The 25333-nt window shown below is 45.2% G+C and overlaps 1 protein-coding gene across 3 annotated transcripts; it reads left to right on the forward strand.

The window, feature by feature from the left end:
* Nucleotides 1-580: 580 nt before the first annotated feature.
* On the forward strand, nucleotides 581-24743 carry PRKAA2 (protein kinase AMP-activated catalytic subunit alpha 2). 3 transcript variants are annotated; one of them, XM_062623164.1, is made up of 9 exons: nucleotides 583-783; nucleotides 7109-7250; nucleotides 9262-9355; nucleotides 10739-10883; nucleotides 11903-11990; nucleotides 14580-14804; nucleotides 16210-16714; nucleotides 18470-18596; nucleotides 18843-24743. In XM_062623164.1, the coding sequence occupies exons 1-9, from the start codon at nucleotides 690-692 to the stop codon at nucleotides 19079-19081; spliced, it is 1659 nt and encodes a 552-aa protein (XP_062479148.1). In that variant the 5' UTR covers nucleotides 583-689; the 3' UTR covers nucleotides 19082-24743. The 3 variants fall into 3 exon arrangements, with proteins under 3 accessions (XP_062479150.1, XP_062479148.1, XP_062479149.1); XM_062623165.1 differs by lacking the exon at nucleotides 583-783 and adding an exon at nucleotides 3050-4071; XM_062623166.1 differs by lacking the exons at nucleotides 14580-14804; nucleotides 16210-16714; nucleotides 18470-18596; nucleotides 18843-24743 and adding an exon at nucleotides 12569-12906 and having other exon boundaries at nucleotides 581-783.
* The last annotated feature ends 590 nt before the right edge of the window (nucleotides 24744-25333 follow it).

Below are 25333 nucleotides of genomic sequence, written 5' to 3' on the forward strand. Positions count from 1 at the left end.
CCAACCCAGGGAGGGCGCTACCAGCAATCAGATGCACCTTCTGACAGGAGCCGTCTCCAGCCACGTACACCATAAGGAGAGTGCACCATAAGGAAGGTGCACCCCAAGTAGAGTGTCCCCAGCAGGCAGGTGAACACCACGGAGGGTGTACCCTAAGGGTGGTGTCACTGCAAGGAAGGTGCCACTCCCGGGCTGTTGCACCCCAAGGAGGCTGTACCTCCAGCACAGCACCCCCCAAGGAGGGTGTCACTCCCCAACAGGTACCCCCAAAGCCGGGCGCACTCCATGGAGAGCTGAACCCACCCAGAAGAAGGGCACGCCCCGAGGAGGGTGTCACCCCAAGGCAGTGCCGCCCTACGGGGGTGTCACCCCCAGGCAGGTGCACCTCTGGCAGGGCACACCCCAACGAGGTGTCAGCCCCCCCCCCCCCAAATCCATCCATCCATCCATCCATCCATCCATCCATCCATCCATCCATCCATCGCCGCCGCCGCGGAGGGCGCGCTCCTCCCCGCCCGCGGGGCCGCGCCAGCCGCCTCCCGCGCACCCGGCCCCGGTGCTCCCGGCGCTCCCGCCCCGCCGCCGCTCCCGCTGCCGCCGCCGCCGCCCGCCGAGCCGAGCCGAGCCGAGCGGAGCGGAGCGGAGCCGGGCCGGCCCTGTGCATTGTGGTCCGTCGGCGGGGGGCGAACATGGCCGAGAAGCAGAAGCACGACGGGCGGGTGAAGATCGGCCACTACGTGCTGGGAGACACGCTGGGGGTCGGCACCTTCGGCAAAGTCAAGAGCTGAGTACCGCGGCCTTGGGGAGGGCTCCAGGCTGCTCACCCCCTTTCTCCTTTCTCCCTCCTCTAACGCGGGCCTCCGCGCCCTGCATCGCCTCCCCTCCGCTGCGAGGCCGCGCAGCATCCCCGGGGGGCAGCGGGGGGGAGCACGGCGCCGGCCCCGTGGGCTCGGGGTGGGAGGTGCCCCCTTCTCGGGGTGGGGTTGTGAGGAGGGGAATGGGGCTCGGAGGGTCGCGGGCGGCGGGAGGGAGATGGAGCCCTCGCCCTTGTGTGCTGCAGCCGCCGGTGCGCCCAGCAGGACCCACCAAAACTTTCCTCCAGAACTAGGAGGAAGGTGATGGGAAGGTTGGGCAGCAAAGCCGGCGCTGACGGGCATCCTTCCCTCGCTGTGCCCAGGCTCCGCTCCCTTCTGCCTCTTCATTCCCGATGGGGCGGCAAGTGCTTTCGGGTGGGTGTGAGGAACGGGGAGTAAAGGGGGTTCCTTCTGCTGCCCCCCTGTGCGTTATCCCTGGGGAGCTTGGGAACTGGCTGAGACCGGCAGCAGGCGGGGATGGAGGGTCGGGTCAGGCTTGGGCTGTACACGGGGATTCCTGTGTCATTCCTGCCAGAGTAGTCAGCTTGCATGTTCAAGGCGCTGCTTTGCTTTACCTGATTTGCAAAGGTTTCTGTTTCTTTTCCCTGTGAATTCTGCCGTTACAAGCAAATTTCAGTTTGAATCAAGATATTAAAAAAAAACCAAAACCAACCAAAACCCAACAAAAAATGTTGTCTAAGCAGAATGGATAGCAGTGATTCCTGGTTGGAAATGGATTTTGTTCCAGCCAGGGCAGTGTAGTGGCTGCTCGAAGGGGTGATGTGCCTGCATGCAGCGACTGGAGTTTTAAAATAACCCCAAATTTGACAGCAGGGGAAAGAAACCACCACAACCACTGGAGCTAAATCCACCTGTGACCATTAATCAGGCCCCTAAAAATATATTGCCGTGTTTAATCCCAAACCACAACTTTACTGACTGAAGAGTTATTGGAATAAGTACTTCTAACAGTAAGGACCATTGAAATCACTGGTAGATACCAGCAGACCTCAAAAAGGGCTCCAAAGACAGGGTTTTGTCCTTGCAGACCAAATTAAATCTGCCAACAATAGCCTTTTTTCCTTAACTACCTTCCAGGAGTAACTAGTACAAACACCCCCCACTCCATATATGACCTTAGTAAAAACTGACAGTTTCCAAAGAAGCATTTCAAATGACATAAAAGATTTCCTAGCTCAAAATCCTTTACAGGTACATAGTATCCTTCATATATGCATATATATATATATATATATATACAGACGTATTTTATATATATATACCCTCTGGCCCCTTAATATTTAGCCTACAACTGACAGGTGTAATTTGCACTCGAGATTGGAAACTGAGAAGAAGAAACTCAAGCTCCTATTTAGACAGAATTCCAGCATTTTAATCAAATGAGCTTTAGAAATAGCTGCGTTCACCCTGTTTAGCAAGAGACGTGAGAAAAAGGAAGATTTTGGCCTGATTGGTTCAAGTGTTGTATATGGTGTGTGTAATAATTGCTTTTACACTAAGAAGGCTGGTGCAGTCGGTGACATTGCTTGTGGGTGGTGTGTTTTCTTCCAACACGGCCTTGCACAAGAGGCCTTTTACTCCTCAAGGTTAAGAAATCATAAAATTACAATTGTCAAGGTTTGTAATTGTTAAGGAAATAAACAAAATGGCAATGAAAGAAAGGATTTAGTAATGATGGGCTACCAACCAGAGCTCGAATTTGTGGCTGGAGCTGAATAATCACTTTGAGCCATCAGAAACCAGAGATGTAACAGAAAAAGTCCCTGCTGCCCCACTGGGATGTTTGTTCTGGGACATCAGTGAACGGATCCTCCTAAAAAGTAGCTAAATACTGCAAGAAACTCCTCGTTTTAAGCCCATTCAGTTCCTTGATCTCATTTACAGGAAGACTATGCAAGGCTTTCTTCAGAGGGGGCCAAATAGGTTGGCAGATGAGAGCAGGATTTTAGTGCTAATACTGAAATTGCAGCTGGAGTTGGTGACAGAAATACAGCATCTGTTAGAAAAGAGGAAGGTGGCAGGAGAAACTGTGGTGGATGTGAATGTGGTGGATGGGTAGGAGGTCTCATGCTAAGGGTCAGCATTACTGCCCAGGATTTTGCCAAATACTAGGAGAGCTGGAGGTAGTTATTTTCCCTGTCCTGCAGGCTAAAAATAAGGTTAATTTGGAGAAAACAACTGTGGAAATGATCTTAGATTATGACTTTAGTGAAGCAATGAAGGAAGGAGGTGGCATCTCCTCCACTGGTGGTTGGTAAGGATGGGTTAGAAGAACTGCTGCTGTGTTTGTCACAGGCACATCCCACCCTGCAGGTCCCTGCAGACCTCTCCCAAAACCATAGCCCTTGCACAACGAGGTTCACGGTGGTTGCAGCTTGGGGAGCATCAGTCAAAATCCAGCAACACAAATATTTTTCCATGCACGACATTCCCAATGGCCACTTGGTGGTTTCTTACCCACACTTGTTGGCCACCAAGGTGATCGGTTTGCGGTCCCTCAAGGACCGGCAGTGCATGGGTGATGTTTATGTTGGTTATGCTGAAACCTCATAACGCTATGAATCGGGTCAAATCCTGTTTTCTCCTGCACTGTGCCATTGCTGCTGAAGAACAAACCTTGTGTTGGAGGGAAGATAAACTAATGGAGACTGAACAGATGAAGGGAAGGGAAAGGAAGGATGATATAACATACGAGCAAGTGGCGCTGGGGTAGAATTAATAGCAGTGTTGCTAAATATATGCTTTGGATGGATTTCATTTTTAACTTTGGGCTAAGATAAAGGCTGGCACAGCTGGTAGGAAAGGAGTTTTCTCACCCCTCCGTAAACTTCTACATTCCACTGAAGCATTTGCAAAACTTAACTCTTTGTGCTTAACTGAGCTGCATCAAACACGCATCCAGCGGTAGGCTTCTTTGGTACCTGCTGTAAATAAAGCTATGCTTCAAGGAGTTTAATGATGATCTCGGCTTATGGTTATAAACACTATTCCTCCTCATTTTTTTCCTTATAAAAATAACTAAATTAGAAGGAACTTCTTTCAGAACCTAATTCTACATATCCCTTCCCTTCTTTCCTTAGCAGCATCTGATGCTGAAGTGTACTTGTGCCCAGGCAGTCACATGTGCATGTGGATGAGGGAGCAGCTGAGGACACTCACACTGCATCCTGTTTGGTGCTGGTTTTTGGAGTTTAGGGTCAGCATTACCACCTAACCCTTTTGGCTGGGTTATTTTGCAGCACAGTGTGCAGTGCTTCTTGTCTCAGTGTGAGATCCATCTTCACTGCTCACTCCAGTTACTACTTGTTTTAAGCTGTGGTAGACCTTACCTGGGTCTTTGTCACCAGAATACAAGATATGTGTTTAAAACCCCTTTCTAATACTGCCACTCAGCCCCTTCTTCTCCTCTGGGCTTTTAATCCAGGGAGTTAGTGAGAGGGAAGGAGAGGGCTCCCTCACCACCACCACAGACCACCATTGCCCATCCCTGGGGTGAGGACAAACCCCTTAGAGACGAGCATCCCAAGCATCATCTTCCATGATTATGGAAGGCATGGGACCTGCGAGTGCTCATCCTGAGGCCAGATTCTCCCATCAATGTGCACATGGAGTCAGTGGCAGTGACTCCTTGAGCAGAGGGAAGGTTGTTCTTGCTACCCCATGTCAAAATTCCTGCATCTGCAGGCTGCAGCCAAGGAGACCTGAAAGGCTTCAAAGTCTCCCACCACATAGCAAATTATGTTGTGTCTTTGTCTCTATTTCTCAAGGCGTTCGAGTAGGCTTAACAAGCCACGGGGGACTGGAACAATAATATCTCTGTATCTAATGCTTACTGTAAGCAAAAGATGGATTACAAAATCGACTGTTTATTTTTAATTATTAATGTGTTGGAGCTAGCAAACCTTCACAGAGTTACACAGTGTTTGTCATGGATGGAAGGGGGACGAACTCTTCAGCAATGGTATTAAAAACAATAATTATTCATTCCAGGCATGGCTATTTTTTTTCCCAAGTGCATAATAAAAGATTTTCAAAGCATAAGCTGGGGTAAGGCCAGAAGGGATTGTCTTGAAACAAAGGATGGCAGAAACCAGGGGTTTCTTCCTAGTTCAGTGTTAAACCTCTTTCTGTTGCTGTTCCTCAGTTTCCCAGCTAATGGCTGCGTGTGTTACATTTCTACCATGGACCTGAGTGAATCAAGGGCAGCTTTCAAAGCACAGGTTCTTGTGCTCCGGGGAAAGAGAGAGCAGAGGTATTGCAGTGCTATATTTGACCAAATTGAATGCTTCTGGTGAAAGACTTGATCTCAAAGACATAGAATCATAGAATGGTTTGGATTGGAAGTGGCTTTAAATCTCATCCGGTTCCAGCCCCCTGCCATGGGCAGGGACACATTCCACTGGAGCAGCTTGCTCCAAGACCCTTCCAACGTGGCCCTGAATACTGCCAGGGATGGGGCAGCCACAGCTTCTCTGGGCAAGAGAAGGTGTGGATTCTCTGTCCCTTTTGGATGTCTGCTGAAGATGTCCTACGCCCCCCTTTCATGCCTTCCCCAGCCTCCTCAGTGTAATATACACCATGACAAGCTTGGCAGATAGAGATCAGTGCCCTTTATAAGATTACTACTGGCACAACTTGGGGAGTATTTCTTGCACTTAACGAAGAGGCTGTACCCTGACCCGTTTGCAAGCTGCAATAAAGCTTGAGCACGCTTTTGTGCCCCTTGCACACATGCTGCTTTGCAGAGGCTTCCTCCAGCACTGCCCTGCTCCCCTCTCTCCAAGGATGCACCGGGGAAAATGCCTCCTCGGACTATTTACAGCACAGTCTTTGCACCGCGAGAGAGGAATTATCTGCCTCCTCCAGCCCTCAGCTAATCTCTAAATTGCATCTATACTGCAAAGCTGAGTTTATTTTAATTTCACCTAGTAGTTTCAAGTATTGCGAGGAATAAAATGGACGTGCAAAGCGCTGCTTTAATTTTCAAGGGCAGTAAAGTGTTTTATTTTTAGGATGCTCTTACTGAGGAAAGAATCTCTGGTAGGTCTTATCTGGTGGCTAATAATAGTGACCTGGCATGCCCTGAGCAGCGCCGGCGCTGCCGCCCTGCCCTTCTCACGCCGACTGCTTACTCTTGCTTCTGATCAGCTCATTAGAGCCTCCAAAATTACAGCCTAATAATGTAATAACAAGGTTTGCTTGTAATTATTAACTCCTTGTGCTGTATGTTAGTACTGGAAGGGTAACGTTCATAATTAAAGAGCACAAATATTTACTGTAAGCAGGTTTTCTGTGCAGTCTTTAGAAAACCATCCGTATGTTACTGTTTTTAATACAACATGAGTTGTTGAGAAGGGGTAGCTCATGGCCAGAGAACCCTTTTGGACATCAACATCCAGCTGACAGTTTCCAAGCAGTTTCTGCTGTAAACTTCAATATAAATCGTGCTTCCTAAGAGCTTCATATTTTGTTTGTATAGTCTGTTTATTGATAACAAATGGATCGGATGCTGAATCCATTTCACATTGTTAAGTTAGTGCCATTCCCCCAGTGACAGTGGTGCTACTCCCAGTCTGTGGTTGCCGTTTGTCCCCGTACACAGGAGATAAGCATCATCTCAATGCACCAAGTGCCTATTATAAAAACCCATCCTGAAGTTTGTATCTTTTCTATCACCACATTTTGCTCTTGCAGTACAGCAGTGTTCCTGCAGCCTGTCATCAAACCAAGAAGCACGCTTAAGAAAGTATAAATAGAAATTCATTTTAGTAATGCAAATCCTGCAGTCCTATTTTGGGCAGGGAAAATCCCTGTATCATTTTTTTAAAGCAGTGTGATGGTCTAGTTCTAAGACTTGGTTTATCAGGGGTTTAATCCACCAGTGTGTTATGGTGGAGATTCTCCTTTTCTATTTAAATATATCTGTTTATGATTAATGCAGCTTTTACATGCTATAAATCCTTGCAAATTAGCTTTGGGTATGACCTCTTCCAGTAACTCAGTGTTTTATTTAGTGGAGTGTTTTTTGTGGAGAAGTCTCCTCCCTTCTGTCTTACATGACTCCAGTGGGAAAACAATCAAGAGACAAAAACTAAGATAAAATATTTCACCCCCTCGTATTTTGTTATTTTTCCCTTCAAGAGTTGTTTTTTGCTTATAAATCAATGTCCTAAATGGCCTATATGAATCTTGCTATACAGTTTAGTGACTTTGCAATGCTTTCTTTCTAATAGTTGGCGAACACCAGCTGACTGGGCACAAAGTAGCAGTAAAAATACTCAACAGGCAGAAAATCCGCAGCCTGGATGTGGTTGGGAAGATCAAACGGGAAATTCAAAACCTTAAACTCTTTCGACACCCTCATATTATCAAACTGTGAGTACCCTTCTGCCTTTCAGCTTACTCGATCTGCAAAGATTTCAAGTTCACAATTGACTAGGTTTCAGGAGATGGCTTGGAGTAGTAGATGATGTTAGGTATGTGGTCAAGGTTTTGCACATTGGAGCTAATCATTGCTTTTTGAGAGTCTCCCACTAATTTATGGAGGGGACACAGTTGACACTTTGAGCAATGATGGAAGATGTTTCTCCCATTGGGAGTAACAGCCCAATGTCCCTGCATCAGGTTTTGCTCAGAGCTGTGCTCTGTTGAACACAGAGACCATTGTAAAGGTGCGTAGGGAAGGTCTGGGCTTTCCTGTGCTGGGATGCTATTAAGAGTTTTTGTGATGATCCTATTTAAGCTTCAGATCTCCAGTATTGGAGCTGCTGAGAATTGCGCCTGAGGACCGGCGGCATGGCCAGGCTCATAGAGTGAAGCCTTGGCCCAAAGTCAATAGGATTTATGTTTTAATAGCCTGATTACCCAGAGCTTAAAGGAACGTTTCTTTATTATTATTTATTATTCAGACATAGGTTTTCAAAGTTGCCACTCTGATGAACCTGAATTTAAGTTGTAAATCAGCACCTGCACTCCAGCCTCTGGGAATCCTTCTCAATCCCCAGTTTGTGCAGGCAGGCCACATTAACGAGGCACTTGATAATATCTTTGGCATTTCTGTAAAAGAAAGCTGTTGAATGGTAACTGCAAGGAGAAGTTGACATTTAGGTCAGCCTTAAAACTGGCATGAGATATAGCAAATACCTGGGATTTAGAGGCAAGGGAAAACAAATTTTCTCTCCAGTTAAATAACTAACCATGCAGCAGCTGTTGACTTTAGAGTAACTTCACAGTTCCATGGATTTATTGGAGAACAGATTGGTATTATTTCATGAAAAACCCAGCAAGAGTCCCCAGCTGTGTGCCCAGCATCCTGCAAGTTAAGTCCTGGTCACACATTTGTCGAAGTATTAAAGCCTAAAAATTAAACCCAACTTAACAATGTAAGTGTCCTATGGTACATACTGCAATCATGAAATACAGTGATAAAAGAGGTGAGGAAGAGAGACCTTGGTGCATAAACCTGCTCTTTCAATAGCTTTTTATGTGTATATAAAAGAAATAGTGGGGCAGTTAACAGTAGCTGGGATGTCTGGGTCCAAAGCACTTCAGAAAAATTAGGTTGATGCTGTTGATCTTTATGGGGCTACCACCTGTTCACTGCTGATCTCTGAAAACAGTTTGAAATGTGTTTGTTACAAATTCCAACCCACCGAAATTCGGCTGTAAAAAGAAAAAAGCAAACCACAATGTATGTGGAATAAAAGAGAGGGGTGTCTCAGATGGTGCTGCTATGAATGCCTGTAGCAGCATTGACCTCAGCTGGTGGTATTTTATCAGCTGGAACACTGAAATGGGTTTGCAGCGCTCAGGGATCGTACTGAACGAAAATGGAGAATAAATAATTTGCAAGTCAAGGGTGATGCTCTTTTTGTTTTTTTTCCCCATTCTAGAATGTAGAGGGATTTACTATTTGAAAAATAACTTTTTGGGGTGCTCATCTTTGTTTCTAAAGCTTCCAAAAGAAGCTCCCTCTAGTGCCTAGAGTTCTTCATCTTCTTTATGCTTTATGCAAGGGAAACCAAATATACCCTCTTCCCCGCCGCCTGCAAAAGAAGCATTCATTTCTAAAGCTGTTGTTGCAAATCTTAGCCAAAATGGAAATTTGTAAGTCAGGACAGTCCTTAGTGTCACAGGATTGTCTGGCAGAGATTTCAGAGGATCATTTAAAAGCTTGAAGCAAAACTGTAGGTCTGTAAAAGAGATCCTTTCATAGACAAGGGAAAGATTATACTCGAAATAAGAGATGGCTTTTCAGAAGTGGAAAGCAGTTATAAATGCAAGATCCAAACAAATGCTTATTTTAAGTGTTGACATGAATCTGTTTAAAAGCCTTTCCCTGTTCTTCTTGATTATTTTCTTAAGTAATCCACTTGTGTTTTTGAAGGTACCAGGTCATCAGCACGCCAACGGACTTCTTCATGGTCATGGAATACGTATCCGGCGGTGAACTGTTTGATTACATCTGTAAGCATGGACGTGTAAGTGCCAGTGCCATGCCCAAACACAGCCCAAACACCTGTGTGGGAAGAGGATGGTGTTTAGAAGCAAAACGACTGCTAAAGGGAGCACAGTTAAGGTTAAGGCCCAAAATAGAAGTTGCTTCACAGCAAACCCATCTGAAGTGTCTCGTACCCAGCTCACACAAACTCTGTGTGTGATTTTTTTTTGCAGCGTTCTCTGATGTATTTCCATACGCAGCCCAAAGCATCCAAGGTAATGTGTTGCTTAGTGCAAATATTTGGAAAACTAGCATAGTTTTATCATTTTTAGCTACGGGTTGCCTGTCAAAACCCCCATGGTTCAGCAGCAGATTTACGGCATGAAAAGGAAGACGGCTCGGTGTGGTCTCCATCCCAGTCGTTCACCTCCCTGAGACTCCCCCTTGGTTCCACGTCAGGGTTTTTGAAGACTTTTAAAGGATGTGGCTTATCTGAACAACATTCTCAAAAGCCAGTAATCCTGCTGGTTATAAATCACCTGAGGTGTAGGTTAAACCCATGGAATGTGGTATTATGGTTACAAAGAAAATCACTAGTGTCTGCCCCATGGACCTCCTCATAGTCAGGGAGCAATTGCAGGGCAAGGAGATAAAAATGGGCTTAAGTGGACATTCAGAGTAAGGTTTCAGGTGAAGGATCAGCCCATTATACATTTCCTGTCTGTACAACAAAAATCAATGCATTTATAACTAAATGGCATAGATTAGTGCACTGGTCGATGGAGTGGACTCCACTTTTCTGAGTGTAGTTCTGATTTCCAGCACGTTTCACCCATCTGGATCTTTTCAGTGACTAATTTGGATCTTTTCTGGATTTTTGCATACAGAAACTAAATTTTTCATCGAGTGTCTTTAGGAAATAATCGGTAAAAATAATCATTCTCCTCATCATTTTAAATGTAAGTTCTCTTAATAAAAGTCAGGCAACTTTATAGCTAATTTAAATCATCACAGTATTCCACCTTTAGCTTTTTTTTCCCCAAAGCCATCTGTCCATGAGGAATTGCTCCCTGCAGCATCCTCTGCGGTGTTTTGTCCAGCCTTGATCTGCATGTGCTGTGTAAGAGAATTGGTCCTCTTGGGATAGCAGGCCATTGCCTCATAGGTGCCACCAGCACGTTCTTGATAGCTCAGCTAAATTCAGGTTTCTAATTTCATCTTGGGCTGTATCATTTGCAGAGACTAGCACATTATAAAATGCAAGGGGGGAAATCTGGTTTATTTGCTGCTTCTGGTCACAAGCTCACTGTGATTTTCTCTCTGTACCCTGGAACGTTTTGGCTCCTTGCTAAGTCAAACCTTCCCTTGCCAGCTCTGCACGCAGACCAACCTTCAGGACTATTATTTCCCCTTGCATCTGTAGGTTGAAGAGGCAGAAGCTCGACGCCTTTTCCAGCAGATTCTCTCTGCAGTGGATTATTGCCACAGACACATGGTTGTCCACCGAGACCTGAAACCAGAGAACGTGCTGCTGGACGCACACATGAATGCAAAGATAGCTGATTTTGGTATGTGACCCCAGCAGCATTCCAGACATGCAGCCAGCTCCGAGGCGCTTGCTGGAGCGTGTCCGTGTAGCACGCCTTACAAAACCCAGAGCCTGTTTTCCTAACCACTAAGCAGTTGCTTTACCTGAAAAGCCCACAGTTGTAAACACCATCCCTTTTGAAAAGCAGGGATTTCCTACTGTAGGCTGCTTCTGTACTGCCATTAAGAATAGAGCAGCAAAGTAATGCAAATCTTCACTATGTTTTAGTATAATCACCTAATACAAAGATTTAGCTGATTTATGTATAAGACAGACTCGGTGCAGTTAGTTCCAGGTTGAGCTGGCTGCATGTTTATTTTCATGCATGTTCTCCATAGGTTTTGCCATGTGCTCTTGGCCTCACTTTGTTTTACAAATGAGCAGTAACAGGAGGCTGTTAGGTTGCATTCCTGATTGAAATCCATTGGAATAGCTGGGCTACCAGCCGTGTCCTGATGACTCCTTTCTAGCAGTGATAAATCCTTTTGAAGATTTACTAATTTCACACCCCAACACAATTCCTATATAAAGGAAGAGCTCTGGGATGAATTATGTCTCTGTTCCTGTGTGCTCTGGGATTTGCACCTTACAGAAGCAAATTTAGCCTGGAGTGAACATTCCTTGGTTGGACATCAAAATAACAATAATGATAATAATTGTGGAGGAAGTTGTGAATGCCCCATCCCTGGCAGTGTTCAAGGCCAGGTTGGACAGGGCTTGGAGCAAGCTGCTCTAGTGAAAGGTGCCCCTGTCCATGGCAGGGGGTTGGTACTGGTTGAGCTTTAAGGTCCCTTCCAACCCAAACCAGTCTGTGCTTCTATGAGAATCATCAGAATTTTCAGATCAGCTCAAAGGAGTTTTATCTAAATTAAATGAACAGTCCCCCCCTCAAATTTCCCCCTCCATTTACAATACCTCTCCTTCTCTGTGAGACACTGAGTTCTCTGTGCCTGGACCCTCACATCAAACATCACTACCCACTAAACATCTTCTTTTTAGGATTGTCCAACATGATGTCAGATGGCGAATTCCTACGCACCAGCTGTGGCTCCCCAAATTACGCAGCCCCTGAAGTCATCTCTGGAAGGTAGGACATTCCACTTCTCACCAGAGCCTGTGCGAGCACATAGTCTTTAAATGTGTTCTTAGGATTGGAAACAGCTTTGCACATCTAGTCAAAGCAGCTGGGTCCTTCCTTCCAGCCTGTATTTTATGTTTAGGTGCATCTACTGGCAGAAATCTGAAAGTATGCTTGGTTATTGCAGTACCTGCAATAGCAATAGGAAACCAGGTTTTGCTAAAGGTGTTCACCTTGGGTGAATTAGGATAGGAGATGTTGACTATATTGCTAATTAAAGAGGAGGGAAATTACTCTTAACATGCAAATACTGAGGTTTCAGATGGAAAGGCTTTTCCAGATCACAACTTCTCTCCTGCCCACCTATAATATAAAATAACAGTGTAATGAGGAAAACCGTTCACTAGCAGAAGAATCAGGGAGATCTTTAATCACTTCCCTACATTGTTGAGCTCTTATATTGAAGATATTTGTCTTCTGGTTCCTTAGGCTGGGGTTTTGTTCATGGCAGTAGTCTCAACCCTTATAACTTTGTTTCAGATTGATGACTTGAGTTGACAGACCTCCAGTGTGGTTGCATGTTGCAGCATGCAACATCTGCACAACACATGGCACGTTGAATGCATTCTGCAAGGGTGAATCGGACTTTACTATGTTGATACAGAAGTGTTACCTCCTATGTTTTACTGTTGGGAACCTAAGTTACTCAGACTGTGCTTATTTCCCTATCATCTCTCTCTATAATAGCATAGCAAGGATTGCAAATACAGATTTCAGTCCTCTGTATGGTCCTTCAAACTGCCCGTCTCATTATGTGACCCGTATTTTTGAGCTGCCCTTAGCATGAGCAGTAGTTTTCCTGTATTTCCAGCACAGAATTTTGCCTATAACCATAGCTTTTAAATACAACATTTTGCTCAAAGTGTGTTCGCTGTGATTATGGTTATTTTATCCCTGTTTATGTCAATATAAGTGTTGGCAGAGTATCCTAGGAATTAGACTAGCATCCAAAAACCCTGTTGTGACTACAGCTCATTGTGCGAAATCAAGTAAATCCTCACTGTCAAGAGGGGGACCAAGCCAGAAGCTCTACCATGATTCCAAATAAATATTGTTAGTATTATTTCAATGTCGTTTTCAGTAAAGGCCAGACGCACATTTAGGAGACAAGGCACATGGCAGATTAACAAGGAGAATTTAGTCCCTGTATGCAGAGCATGATTGTCCCAAGGATACAGGCAATACAGCTTATTAGCAACAAAAGTTGAAATAAGACCAAAATCAAGCCTACACATTGCACTTTTTCACTGCCTATAGCTGCAATACCATTTGTAGTACTGGTGATGCTTAATACCCCTGATTAATATCCCAATCTGCCTTGTCAAAGCTACAGCAGAGTATGCATTTATGATAAAAAGACACAATCCACTGTTCCTGCAGTGGGATGAATGCATTCCCACTGGGTGTGCGGGTCAGGGGAGCTGGTTCCCAGCTCCTGCTGCCTTTGCTGGGTAGAGCACAAAAGCAGTGGAGTGTGACAGCTCAGATTTCGGAGTCCTAAAAGTGTATCTTGTTCAGGCTTAAAAGTCCAGTCAGCTATTCAGGTCATGCAGTTATCAGCAAAAGGATCAGGCTTCCTATCTGTTGGAGTTGGGCATGGAGGCAGGATCAAGAAGGCATCTAGCTAATCGTCTGCATTTCCAAACTGACATTGCTGCTGTCCCTGGCCTCAGTGGGGAAAGTCTCACCCTTGGGTATGCAGAACTGGTGTTGTAGTGGTGTTCAGGGAATGGCTGTGTGCATGACTGGCGCTTTTTGTACATTGGTGTGTCTGTGGGGGTGCTTTTCAGGAGGAGCGAGTGCAGGATGCTGAGGTTTCCGGAAGAGACTTCTCTATTTCCATTTGAACCTCTGTGTTTTGGTAAGGTTTGACAGCCCAAGGGTAAGCACTGCAGGAATGCATCAGTTGTAGCAAACCAGATAAACAAATAGAGCAAGCAGGCAGCAGCAAAGTCGGTGTATTTGGGGTGTCCAGACTTGGTGATGCCAGGGAGCACATTAGCAGCTGGTCAGAAGCAGGAGTGCTCATGTACCAGCACACACACTTCAACAGAGAGTAAATGCTCAAAGATGTATTACCTGCTGCCATTTCATCTGCCTTGCTGAATGAATGGTGTCCCTGCCCATGGCAGGGGGGTTGGAACTGTAAGGTCTCCTCCAACCCAAACCATTCGAGGTTTCTATGAACAGAAATTGCTGGCTGAGCCCTTGGGGCAAAGCAATAAGGAGCCTGGCAAAGCTCTTGGAAATACAGGTTTGCTTTTTGGAGGGTCTGGCAGAGGCAGGGATGTGCATGGCCATCCAGAGAAGCGCGGGCAGCCAGCACCAGCTCTGCCGTGTCATTTCCCCTCACTCCTCAGTGATTTTGGCTTAGGCAGGTTTAGCTGGGAGCATCCATGTAAGCGGCCCTGGGGTGGGATGCAGCTCTGGCCTGGTGGAGCTGGCAGCAGGTCCCCAGCTCACCCGGTACAGCCTGCACCCTAACTAAGGAGAGGAGGACAGGGGATGACACCTTTCTCCTGCCTTGCCTTCGCCCAGGCTGTATGCTGGTCCAGAGGTGGACATCTGGAGCTGTGGTGTTATCCTCTACGCCCTTCTCTGTGGCACTCTGCCTTTCGACGACGAGCACGTCCCCACTCTCTTCAAGAAGATCCGGGGAGGTGTGTTTTACATCCCAGAATACCTCAACCGCTCCGTTGCCACTCTCCTCATGCACATGCTGCAGGTTGACCCCCTCAAGCGAGCAACCATCAAGGATATCAGGTCAGCCAGGGTGGGATGGGGTTGGCTGGCTGTGCTCGGGGGGCTCTGAGAGACTGGTAGCAGAGGGTGGTGGTTGTCCTGGGGGTTATCATCTGCTGGTGTGTGGGCAGTAGTCAGCTAATCCAGCTGATTTTTGTCCCAAGTGATTCAAGGAGCATTCATGCACCCTTCTGTGCTGATGGAGAGACAGGTGAGGATGAACAGGGTGATGATTTTGTACGTATTTTGTGTGTCTGTGTATATATATATATGTGTATATATAATCCTAGAATGGTTTGGGTTGGAAGGGACCGGGTCTTACATATATAAATGCTGTTTTATTGCATTATAAAATAGCCTAAAAAGCTCTTAAAAGTGCTTAGCAAACCCAGCTATATTGTACAATGATTCTAAGAACTTAATATCCACCAGCCATTTTTTATTACTTTATTTCAAGACCACCTTCCCCTGGATACCGGTTCAGAATAAGAGGGTAATCACTGTACTTAGCGTCTATCCAATCAAAAAGGAGAAGAAACATAAGAATTACTAACTTAATCCATAAATATTGGATATAGTTTTAAATGTGAGCAAATGGTTTATCTTTAAATGCAGCAAAGTCTTCTTGTGTAGTCAATGAGTGCAGTGCCCATGAACCTTTTATCTGCATGCCTCAATGTGGAAATTCAAGGTAAAGGGTACAATTGGGTTCTTATACATGTATTTGTGCCCACAGAGATCATTATAAGTTTATGACTGGTAGCAGGACTTCAAAATTCTCACTGTCTGAGCCATTTTAGAAAGATTTTGTTAAACTGGAGACTGTTAAGCATTTTATGAGGTTTATAGTAATCATTACATCCCACTGGTGTGCTAAGCATATACATAAATGTTACTAGGACATTCAGGAGTTCTCAGGTTTTTGATGTATTTGCAATGGATGGCCTTAATTTTACCCTTCAGGGAAAACCAAGTAAAATGCCTGTTTTATTTCTGAATTCTTTAATGCTAGAGGATTTAATTACATTATAGAGCAGCAGCACTTACGGTGAAATTATAGTTGTTATGTAGACCCTATAGACAAGGTTATCATTTAATTATCACTTAATTATCATTGACTTCATTGTAAGTCAGTGGGAATCAGGTACCTGGATAGCTTTGGTGCTCTGTATCTCTATCAGACCCATAGTAATCAAAAAGTGTGAGCATCTCATATGTGCTGAGCTCTTACTTCAAAGCCACGTGAGCCAGCAGCCATGCTTGTAAAGTGTCATTGCCATTGCAATACTGGGGTGCCCATGCAGGGCTGGGTTGAGCTCAACCTGCAGCTGAGGATTCATATTGGACCAAGCGAGGGCCTGGCAGCAATGGATGCCCCAGCCCTCCTTGCACAGAGCTCACAGTGGCTCCTCTCTGCTTTCCCTAGGGAACACGAGTGGTTTAAGGAGGAGCTGCCCAGTTACCTGTTCCCAGAGGACCCTTCTTACGATGCCACCGTCATTGATGATGATGCAGTTCGGGAAGTCTGTGAGAAGTTTGAATGCACGGAGTCAGAGGTGATGAACAGCCTGTACAGTGGTGACCCTCAGGACCAGCTAGCGGTGGCTTACCACCTCATCATCGACAACCGGAGGATCATGAACCAAGCCAGCGAGTTCTACCTCGCCTCCAGCCCCCCCACGGGCTCCTTCATGGATGACAGCACCTTGCACATCCCTCCTGGGGTGAAGCCGCATCCCGAGCGGATGCCGCCGTTGATAGCGGACAGCCCCAAAGCACGATGTCCTTTGGATGCCCTCAACACCACAAAGCCAAAACCTCTGACTGTCAAAAAGGCCAAGTGGCACCTGGGAATCCGCAGCCAGAGCAAACCCTATGACATTATGGCCGAGGTGTACCGTGCTATGAAACAGCTGGACTTCGAGTGGAAGGTAGGGAGTGCTGCTGCTTCTTGGTGGCCTTCAAGGGTCATTTTCCCATGAGCTGAATTGCTCAGGGATGTTAGTAAGTATGCTCGCAGCCTCACCCAGTGAATGCCCCCCACCTTGCAATCATCCCAGCTCTTTCTTGTTAATATGAACACGCTGAATTAAGATGCTAGCTGTGGTTCAGTATCTGTTGTGTTTATTTATGGCGTGAAATAAAGGCTTGCTTTCCAAATGCTCTTAGCTTCTGGATGGAAAGATGATTCTGCCTCGTTTAGCTGCAGGGATAAGAGGAGCCAGACACATTTCTAATTTTAGTGGCTAATTCCTTGCGAGGTCATCTTGAGTGCTCCTGAGCCAATAACCCTCATTATTTGTGCTTGGGTCCTGTCAGTCATGTGTGCTGAAATGGCACGATATGCATCTGCATAAAAGATGCACAGATGAGGGGAGCAGGAGCATTGATGTGGTGGCATTTCCCTTGACAGAGATGGAACAGTGCTCGTGGACCAGATGTGCTTTCAGACACTTACCGATTCCTTGGTTTAGGCTCAGCTTCTTGAAGCTTGATTTAAGCCCAGATGACATTTTAGTTGACGGTACTCACTTCAGATATTTCTTCAGAGCTACGCAGAGTTTAGTCACAATCTCTTTCAAAGTCAGATTAATAAATCCCTAAGTTAGCTGTGAATATCTGCTGCTGAGCCTGATTCCCTGAGCCTCAGTGCAGTTGCTGAGGTGAGCTCTCCTGACTCATGGCCTTTCACAGCAGCCTCATGAGAGCATCAGGAGCAAGGTAAGGAGAATTTCAGCCCAGATCTTCATCACCAGAGGAGATGATACCCTCCTCGCTCCAGCTCCCAAGGGTTGTACAGTGTGAAGGTCACTGTGCTGCTTCTTCAAAGCCTTCTATCTCCTACTTATTTTTATTAATGTTACATATCTAAAAGCCAAGTAGCACCCAGAAACCTGATTTCACTGCACCAGCCAGGAGATGAACTGTCTTCAGATGCATATACCCTAACTATTCTATGATTCTATATGTGTGTGCCAGCCAGACATTTGTTAGTTGCACGGTTTTATAGAGAGTGAACAAACCTGATGTATTTCTGGTACAGCTTCACAAACCAAGTCAGCCCAATGTCTTTATGTGGGCAGTGGAGCTTATTTTGTAGGAGAAGGTTTCACAATAATCTTTCCCACCCTAAGAATAACTTCAGATGTGACTCTTTATCAAAATAGCTTTTCCATCCGTGCAATTGCTTTGTAATTATAGCGCAGAGAAGATCTCATTGCAAATGAGGTGCAGCAGATTGTGGGGTGGGAAGCAGCAAGAGAAAATCCACAGCTCAAGACTGATTCATGAACACTGAGTTTAGCTGCGCTGATGGGAGAAGTTGCTCCCCCCACCTGCCCAGCTGGTTTCATGGGCAAGGTCCTCATACGTGGGCACATGAGTGGACTTTTTGGCTTATATAGCCATTGCTGCTGGTGAAGGAGACATCAGTTTGGTGGCTGGCAGATGGGTCAAAGCAGCTTCATTTGCCAGCAGCTGGTGAATCACAGCCCTATGAAGCATCTTTCTTAGAATAGGAACAAATAGGATGTGAAACCATTTAATTCATTTTGTAGGCATTGTTCTTTCTAGAAACTGTGTTTTTTCTCCGAAAACGTCTTGCTAGTGCTTAGAAAAACATAAGGGAAGAAATGTTCTGCTTTCTATCTTGAGTCTTACACCCAGAAGCTTGTTTCTCACTGCAGGTAGTGAACTCCTACCATCTCAGAGTGCGCCGCAAGAACCCGGTGACAGGCAATTATGTGAAGATGAGCCTGCAGCTCTACCAGGTTGACAACCGCAGCTATCTCTTGGATTTCAAAAGCATCGATGGTAAGTGGGAAATGGTGCAACGCAAGATGTAAGAACACATAAAATGGCCAGTTTTGAAGCTGATAATAATAGTAACAATAATAATAATAAATCTTTGTATTTTGAAATGCTTCTGCAGCTACTTCAAGTCAGTGGAAGCCCCTTTGATCCATTTGCTTCCACTACTGTTACTAGTTCCATACCAAACATGCATTGCAGATGCCAAACTAATGCCTCTCTTTCTTTGCTCTATTTTGAATATTGAAGACGATGTGATGGAGCAGAGGTCTGGCTCGTCCACGCCGCAGCGCTCCTGCTCTGCCGCTGGCTTACACCGGCCAAGGCTGAGCATCGATGCTGCCGCGGCCACCGAGTGCCAGTCACTGATGGGCTCCCTGAGCGGCTCCTTTGTGGGCAGCATCCCCTCGGTGACACCGCGCCTGGGCAGCCACACCATGGACTTCTTCGAGATGTGCGCCAGCCTCATCATGGCCCTGGCTCGCTGATGAGTGCCACCGAGGCACCGGTCCCTCCGCACACGGTATTGCACTGTGAGGATCTGGTCTGACCTGTCCGTCCCCTTGTTTCTTCTGCTTCGTTCCTCCTCCTCCGCCCCTCAACACTCCACAGACTGTGACACAGACCCAATTCCAGACCCAGAACATACACCCCTCTAACAAGGCACTGAGGAAATCAAGAACAGCTTCATTTCATTCACGATACTGTGGTGAAATGTATCCGATATCCTTTTTTTTCCTGGTGAGCCAAATGGGAAATATTGGCATGACTGTAAAGTAGCAAATGTATCACTGATGTTTTGGAACACACCTCCCCTCTGGTTCATCCTGAGTTAACTGAGTGCTGGCCAAGCCTTCTGAGATACAGGCAGCATGTGATGAGATTGATGTTGTGTCCCCTTTGCTGTGCAGAGCAGGGGCAGGATGGGCTGAGCCAGGTCAGAGGGGTCAACCAGGAGCTACAAGAAATGGAGTGGAGGGGTAGTGAAGCAGCTCTGCAGCATTCACACCCGGGTGCCAGCAGAGTGCCAGCCTCTGGTAACATTTTCCTCCTAAAACTAGCAGCTGCTTAGATGCTTCTGCACTAGTGCAATATGCCATGCTCTGTTTTTTTCCCCATGCTAAAGATGGGAAGGTGGGATTTGCAAAGGTCCTGTTGGAAACCTGCCACGGAAAATCCTGTAAGTGTCAATTCTTTACAGAGGAATGTCCCTGAAGATGCTTTGTTTCTTCTCACAAGAGCCCCAGACGTCACTGACCTGCTCACCACATTCGGATGCGAAGGCTGCTTGCCTTTTATCCAGCCCTTAATCATCATGCCCAGCCAACACGCTCACTCTCCCCTGCCACACCACCAGTTCCAGCACCTCAATCTCAAGCAGGAGTCCAATGAGCCACCAATGGACAGCAAGATGCTGATGACCCACCTGAAAACCCAGCGCTTTGCCCACACTTCACCCAAGGGTGGGGATCCAGGCGAGATGGAGCAGCATCATGCCGCTCCGGAGCACTTACCCCTCACCTTTCCCATAGGAAGCCTTCGCCTGTTGTCACCATCCTAGAACTGCTGCAGATCTGCCTTCCTTACCTCCCTGCTCACCGCTTCATGCTGCTGGAGTCTTGCTTTTCATGCTGAAGGGCTCTCCCATCCCGCTGCTGCTCACCGGACTGTGACCTTCACCACGCCACTGATAAGGCAGGGATATCTGAATCCAGAGTTTTACTCTTTCTTTACTACTGGTTACCTGAAGGATAGGGTTTTCTTTTTTAAGACAAACTACAGGGATTTTTAAGGTTAAATTCTTGTTACTCAAGAGTAAGCTCTAATGCATGTATGACTACTTTGTGTAAAAGAATTCTTATTTTTTAATTACCTAGGTTTAATTTCATGGGCCTCTGCTTGGCTTTGCTATGGTATTTGATTCCATTTACTTGATTTCAAAGAAAGATAATAGTCTCATCACTCAAGAAGAAAATGCTTTATGAAAACGTCGCCAAAAATATCCAGGGACAAACACACACGTGTTTATTTTCTTCTCTTTTGGGGGTTTTGTTTTAAGAAACAAAGCAAAGGGGAACTTTTGCTGGTCCCAGGTATGTGGTCATTCAACTTAACTTAAAAAACTTTAATCCATCTTTTTGATAGTTTCTTATGACCCATTAAGGGGTTTTGCCAGGTGTTTTGTTTTGTGTACAGTTGCACTTTAATTTATACTTTCTGCAAGTTTCTATGGGAAGCAAAGAAGGGAATGACACATTAAGCCTTTTGTACTCATCATTTTAGGTAATGAAGACAAATACAGGATATTTTTGCCATCAACTGGCAGTTCAATGGACATTTTCAGCTTGAAGTCCCTTTTTGTTTCCTTAAGAAACACAAAATTGCCTTACTTTTGTTACAGATTACATTTGGATTCTCACTAAACGTGACTTTACAGCTCCTATTCTTCCAGAAGCCGCACAAAATAGAAAGCTTCTAAACAGTTTTGCTGTTCTTGTCTGCGAAATCCAGCGCAGCAGTGGTTGGGTTATAAACCCAGCAGCAGAACACTTTTGTTTTTAGAAGAAATACTGGAAATATTTGTAGTACTCCTAGGTTTTGTAATGATCCTTTTATGATATGATCATTATTGAATAAGTACTCTGGGGTGGAGGATGGCTTTGGTTCCTGTGCCTGGTGGCTATCAGATGATGCATGTCTCCAGCGCTGTGGTGTGAGCAGGTCAGAACTGGTGAGGATGGAGAATCTAGACTCCTGCATGCAAAAAACACCCCACCCCAGAACCAAAGCTGAGCAGCACACCCAGGTCTTTAGCAGCTTTCAGATCAGTGCTGAGATGTGAGCAAATGCTGAATAAACAGCCCTAAATGGTTTTGGGTGCTGGAGATAAGCCCCTTTGGAAAAGAGCAGGAGAAGGCAGCTGAGCGGCCATAGGGATGGACATTCATTTCCATCCAGGAAACAGCTATGAATGTCCATACCCCAGCTATGGAATGTATTTGAAATGTAAAAGTGTTTTTAAATCATCACTCGCAACTGAGCATCTTGCCAAGTTGCTTGTCCTGGAAACATCTGTAGCCCGGTTGATAAGGTGCTGGTGCAGATTATATTAGATATAATCTGTGGTTCAGGAGCATATAGATGTACAGATGTCTTGCCTTAAACGGACACTTGTCGTCTGGGATCTCCTACCCAGCAGAACTAATAGTATTAAACAGCAGCAAATGTTCTTGGGAGGATATATTTGCTTCCTGGAGGTGGGTGGGATTTCGAGGTGGTAAAATAAGCCCTTGTGGCACTCGGCATCTTCTCAGACCCATGCAAACGTAAACTCATGTATGGATCTGCAAAACCAGTCCTGCCTAGAAGGCAAGACGAAAGGCTCAGTTTTCCATATGGAGAGACACAAAGAGAAATGAAGCAACTTTCCTGCTTGATGTCAGCAGAGGCAGGGGAGTGAGTAGGACGGATGGAAGTACCTCTTTGACGAACCCATTGATTGAACTGTCCATTACAGCCTTACCCAAATCCACGCTGCATATTGAAATATTCTGAGAAGTTTCACTCTTCCTTTAATAGTGTATTCTTTTTACCTTCAGATAAGCTGTTTTCTGGTTCCTAGCTGCAAAGAAGCTGCTGACCTCCAGTTATATTTTTCCAGAGGAAAAGATTAACTTTTACACTGTTACACTGTGGTCAGGTTTGGTTTTTGAGTTAATGCTGGTACATGCATGTGCATCGGAAAAGCAGGGAAGACATATCTGAATTACAGAAACTTGAATTACTCCAAGTGCAATTCTTCAAAAGCCTCTGGACAGCTGTGCTTTGCAAGCCACAAACTCACCCAAACTTCGCTTCAGCCCAAACGGGAGAGAGACAAAATGCAAAGGATGTAGAGGTCAGAATAGGTTCCAGCATTAACCTCCAGCTCTTGGGTGAGTGCATTCAGAAATAGCTTGTATTGTATTAATTGGAAAACATATATATGTATGCATATATAATATATACATATATATATATTTAAAAATGTGGTTAGCATCCCTGTCAGTGGTCTCGCAGTTTTATTTGCCCAGCAGTGTAGGTGTGTGCCCTGGATACCTGCCATCGCACACACTAATCTGAGCATGTGAGAGGACCTGGAGAAAAGGGATGGTATTTTTACACCCTCTTCTAGGTAAAGCCCATGAGTAGCTTAGCTGACCCCATTGGACCCAACACAGCCTTGTCTGGGAAAGGGAGGAGCGGAGCCACGAGCATCCTGCCCTTCCACACTCCCTGGACAAAGCCCTGGTGCCAATGGGGTTTGGGGCACTGTTATTTTCGGGAGTCAAAGCTGAGCAGGCAAAGGCAGAGGGATGTTTATTTCCTCTTAACAGGTCAGAAATGCATCTTCAGTGCGTGTCCAATTGAGCTTCTCATAAGGTGTGTACAAGCACAGGGGTATATATACGGGCAGTGTTGTAAAAAACTTAAGCAAGTGGTTGGTATCTGTTGTATATACATTTTTTTTTGTGTGACTATGATGCCATTCGTATTGGAATAGATGAAGTTTGAACAAAATAACCATTCTGTCTACTCCTGTTCATTTTACTGCTCTTTACCATCAGTCATCTTGTGTGCACCCAATGGAGAAGGAAGAGAGACCTATACGCGGTATGTGAAATCGTGCCTTCAACATACATTAGGACTGCTGGAAGTCGCAGCTTTATTTCACGAGGTGCACAGATTCCCCCATCTTATGCAGAATCCCACCAGTGAGACATGCAGGCCATGTTTCTGAATACTTGAAGTACCATTTGTTATGCAATTATTTGGCTTCACCCTTTTATTAGCTGGGGGAAGAAGAATGGCGCATCCCTCCCTTTGGATGAGCCGAACCGATCCTTGTTCCAGCTCCTGCAGTATTTTACAGGAAAGTTTTAGGATCTGTTTTTATTTCAGGTGTATACCTACTAGAGTCACTTTTCTTAAGATCTTACTTTGATATGGGCTTTCCATTTAGTGCTTTCCTTTGGCTTCCTTTTATATTCCTCTTCATCATTCACTTAGAAGAAAAGCAACAGCTTCCTGTAATTAATTGTGAATTTCTAGCCTGCCTCTTGGACACAGAGGTACCTAACTCCCATGCCTGAGAGGTGAACTGGTGTTCAGAATTCCCACATTATAAAGCACTGACTTTTGCAGATAGCAAACCTGGTATTATGTGTATTCGATGCACATATCTTTGCTCGTTTTCATCACCAGAATTAGGAGAACTGGACAGTAAATCAGAGCTCTAGCTGCAAAGTATGAGCACACTTTTGGTGTTAGAAAAAGTCCGTTTTCAACAAAAGCCTTGAAATTCCTGCTGAAGCTGCCTTATTTAAAAATCAGTTTATTTGTAAGACTCATCTCCTTTTATTTCAAGTTTTGAAATAGTTTATTTAACCTCATCTCACAAAGCTGTGAAGTAATACTGTAGACATGGTACTATTTATTCTTGTTGCTGAAAGCATGTTCATGTGTTCTGTATCATGTTATATTCACGTGTTTTGTACCTCAATGCATTTGTGGGGTTTGTTTTTTCTTTCAGAGCACAAAGCAAAACTGAATCCCAGGATAACTGTAGTGTCCATAGCCCAGCATCTTTGGGCAGACAAACCTCAGCTCTAGGAGACAGGTGAACCAGACTAGTCTATTGCAGTTTTTGGTTTGTACTATAAGGAGTATTTATGATTTATAGTATGTATTTATGGTTATTTTTTGGTTAAAATACTGAACTTTAAAAAACTCTGAGTAGAAGAATCCAGTCAAACATATCTTTAATGTGAAGCGCACAAAAAACGCCGAGCTCTACAAATACCCCATCCTTCTTGGTATTTTCTATTTTGTCAGCTGATGGACTGGAGAAGGTTTGGGTTTCAAATGAATTGTTATAGTACTTTCTGGGGTGAGCTTTTGGGTACAGAGCCTAGGTTCAGTTTTGTCCTTTGTGCAAGTAACTGTGCATTAGAATAATCACAACGAAGTCTTTTACCTCCCATTTATGGTGTGGAAAGTGTTTCTCGGTGTACTGCACTGCATGTGATTGATAGCTGTCTCCATGGTTGACATTTGCACTTTAATAAACTCGGAGATGAAAAGAGGCAAAAGCAACAAATCCTTAAAACTCGCTTTTTGTACAGCCCCTTTTTGGCTTGGCTGGTAGTTTCCCTCTGGAGATGATGCTCCCAGCACATTTGATCTGCGGGACCATGGACGTCCCCAGGCCTTGGGAGGGGCAAAGGGGCAGGAAAGGGAATTAAAATACATACATGAATAACATAAACAGGTTCCCCAACCCAAAATACACACCAGGAGCCAGACCCAAAGGTTTTCTACTGTATTAACGTGCATCCAGCAGAGCTGATGGACCTGTGCTGACTCCAATCTCGACTCCTTATGCAGAAGCATGGAGAGAAGCATTTTAAAGGTACTGTGCAAAAATAGCCTCTCATTGCAGGAAAGGTGCTTGGGGGAGAATTTTTGGACTTAGTTCCTATATACTTGTGATGCAGTGGGATGTAAATACAGTTAAAGCACTGGATCTCTAGTGAGTGCTCCAGTTCCATCCCTATCCACACTCTCCTTTTACGCCATTTGTGTGAGACAGAATTGGCTTCTAAGAAATTTCAGTTCTCCCTCAGATTCAGCAAGTCACAACTGTTATCATGGTGATTTCCATTTTGAGAAGAAACAGAGAGGAAGAGCGTTTTAAATTC

Source organism: Pezoporus occidentalis, unplaced genomic scaffold, assembly GCF_034315485.1.
Source record: "Pezoporus occidentalis ecotype Australia unplaced genomic scaffold, CSIRO_AGI_Poc_V1 ctg25, whole genome shotgun sequence".
NCBI classification, from domain to species: domain Eukaryota; kingdom Metazoa; phylum Chordata; class Aves; order Psittaciformes; family Psittacidae; genus Pezoporus; species Pezoporus occidentalis.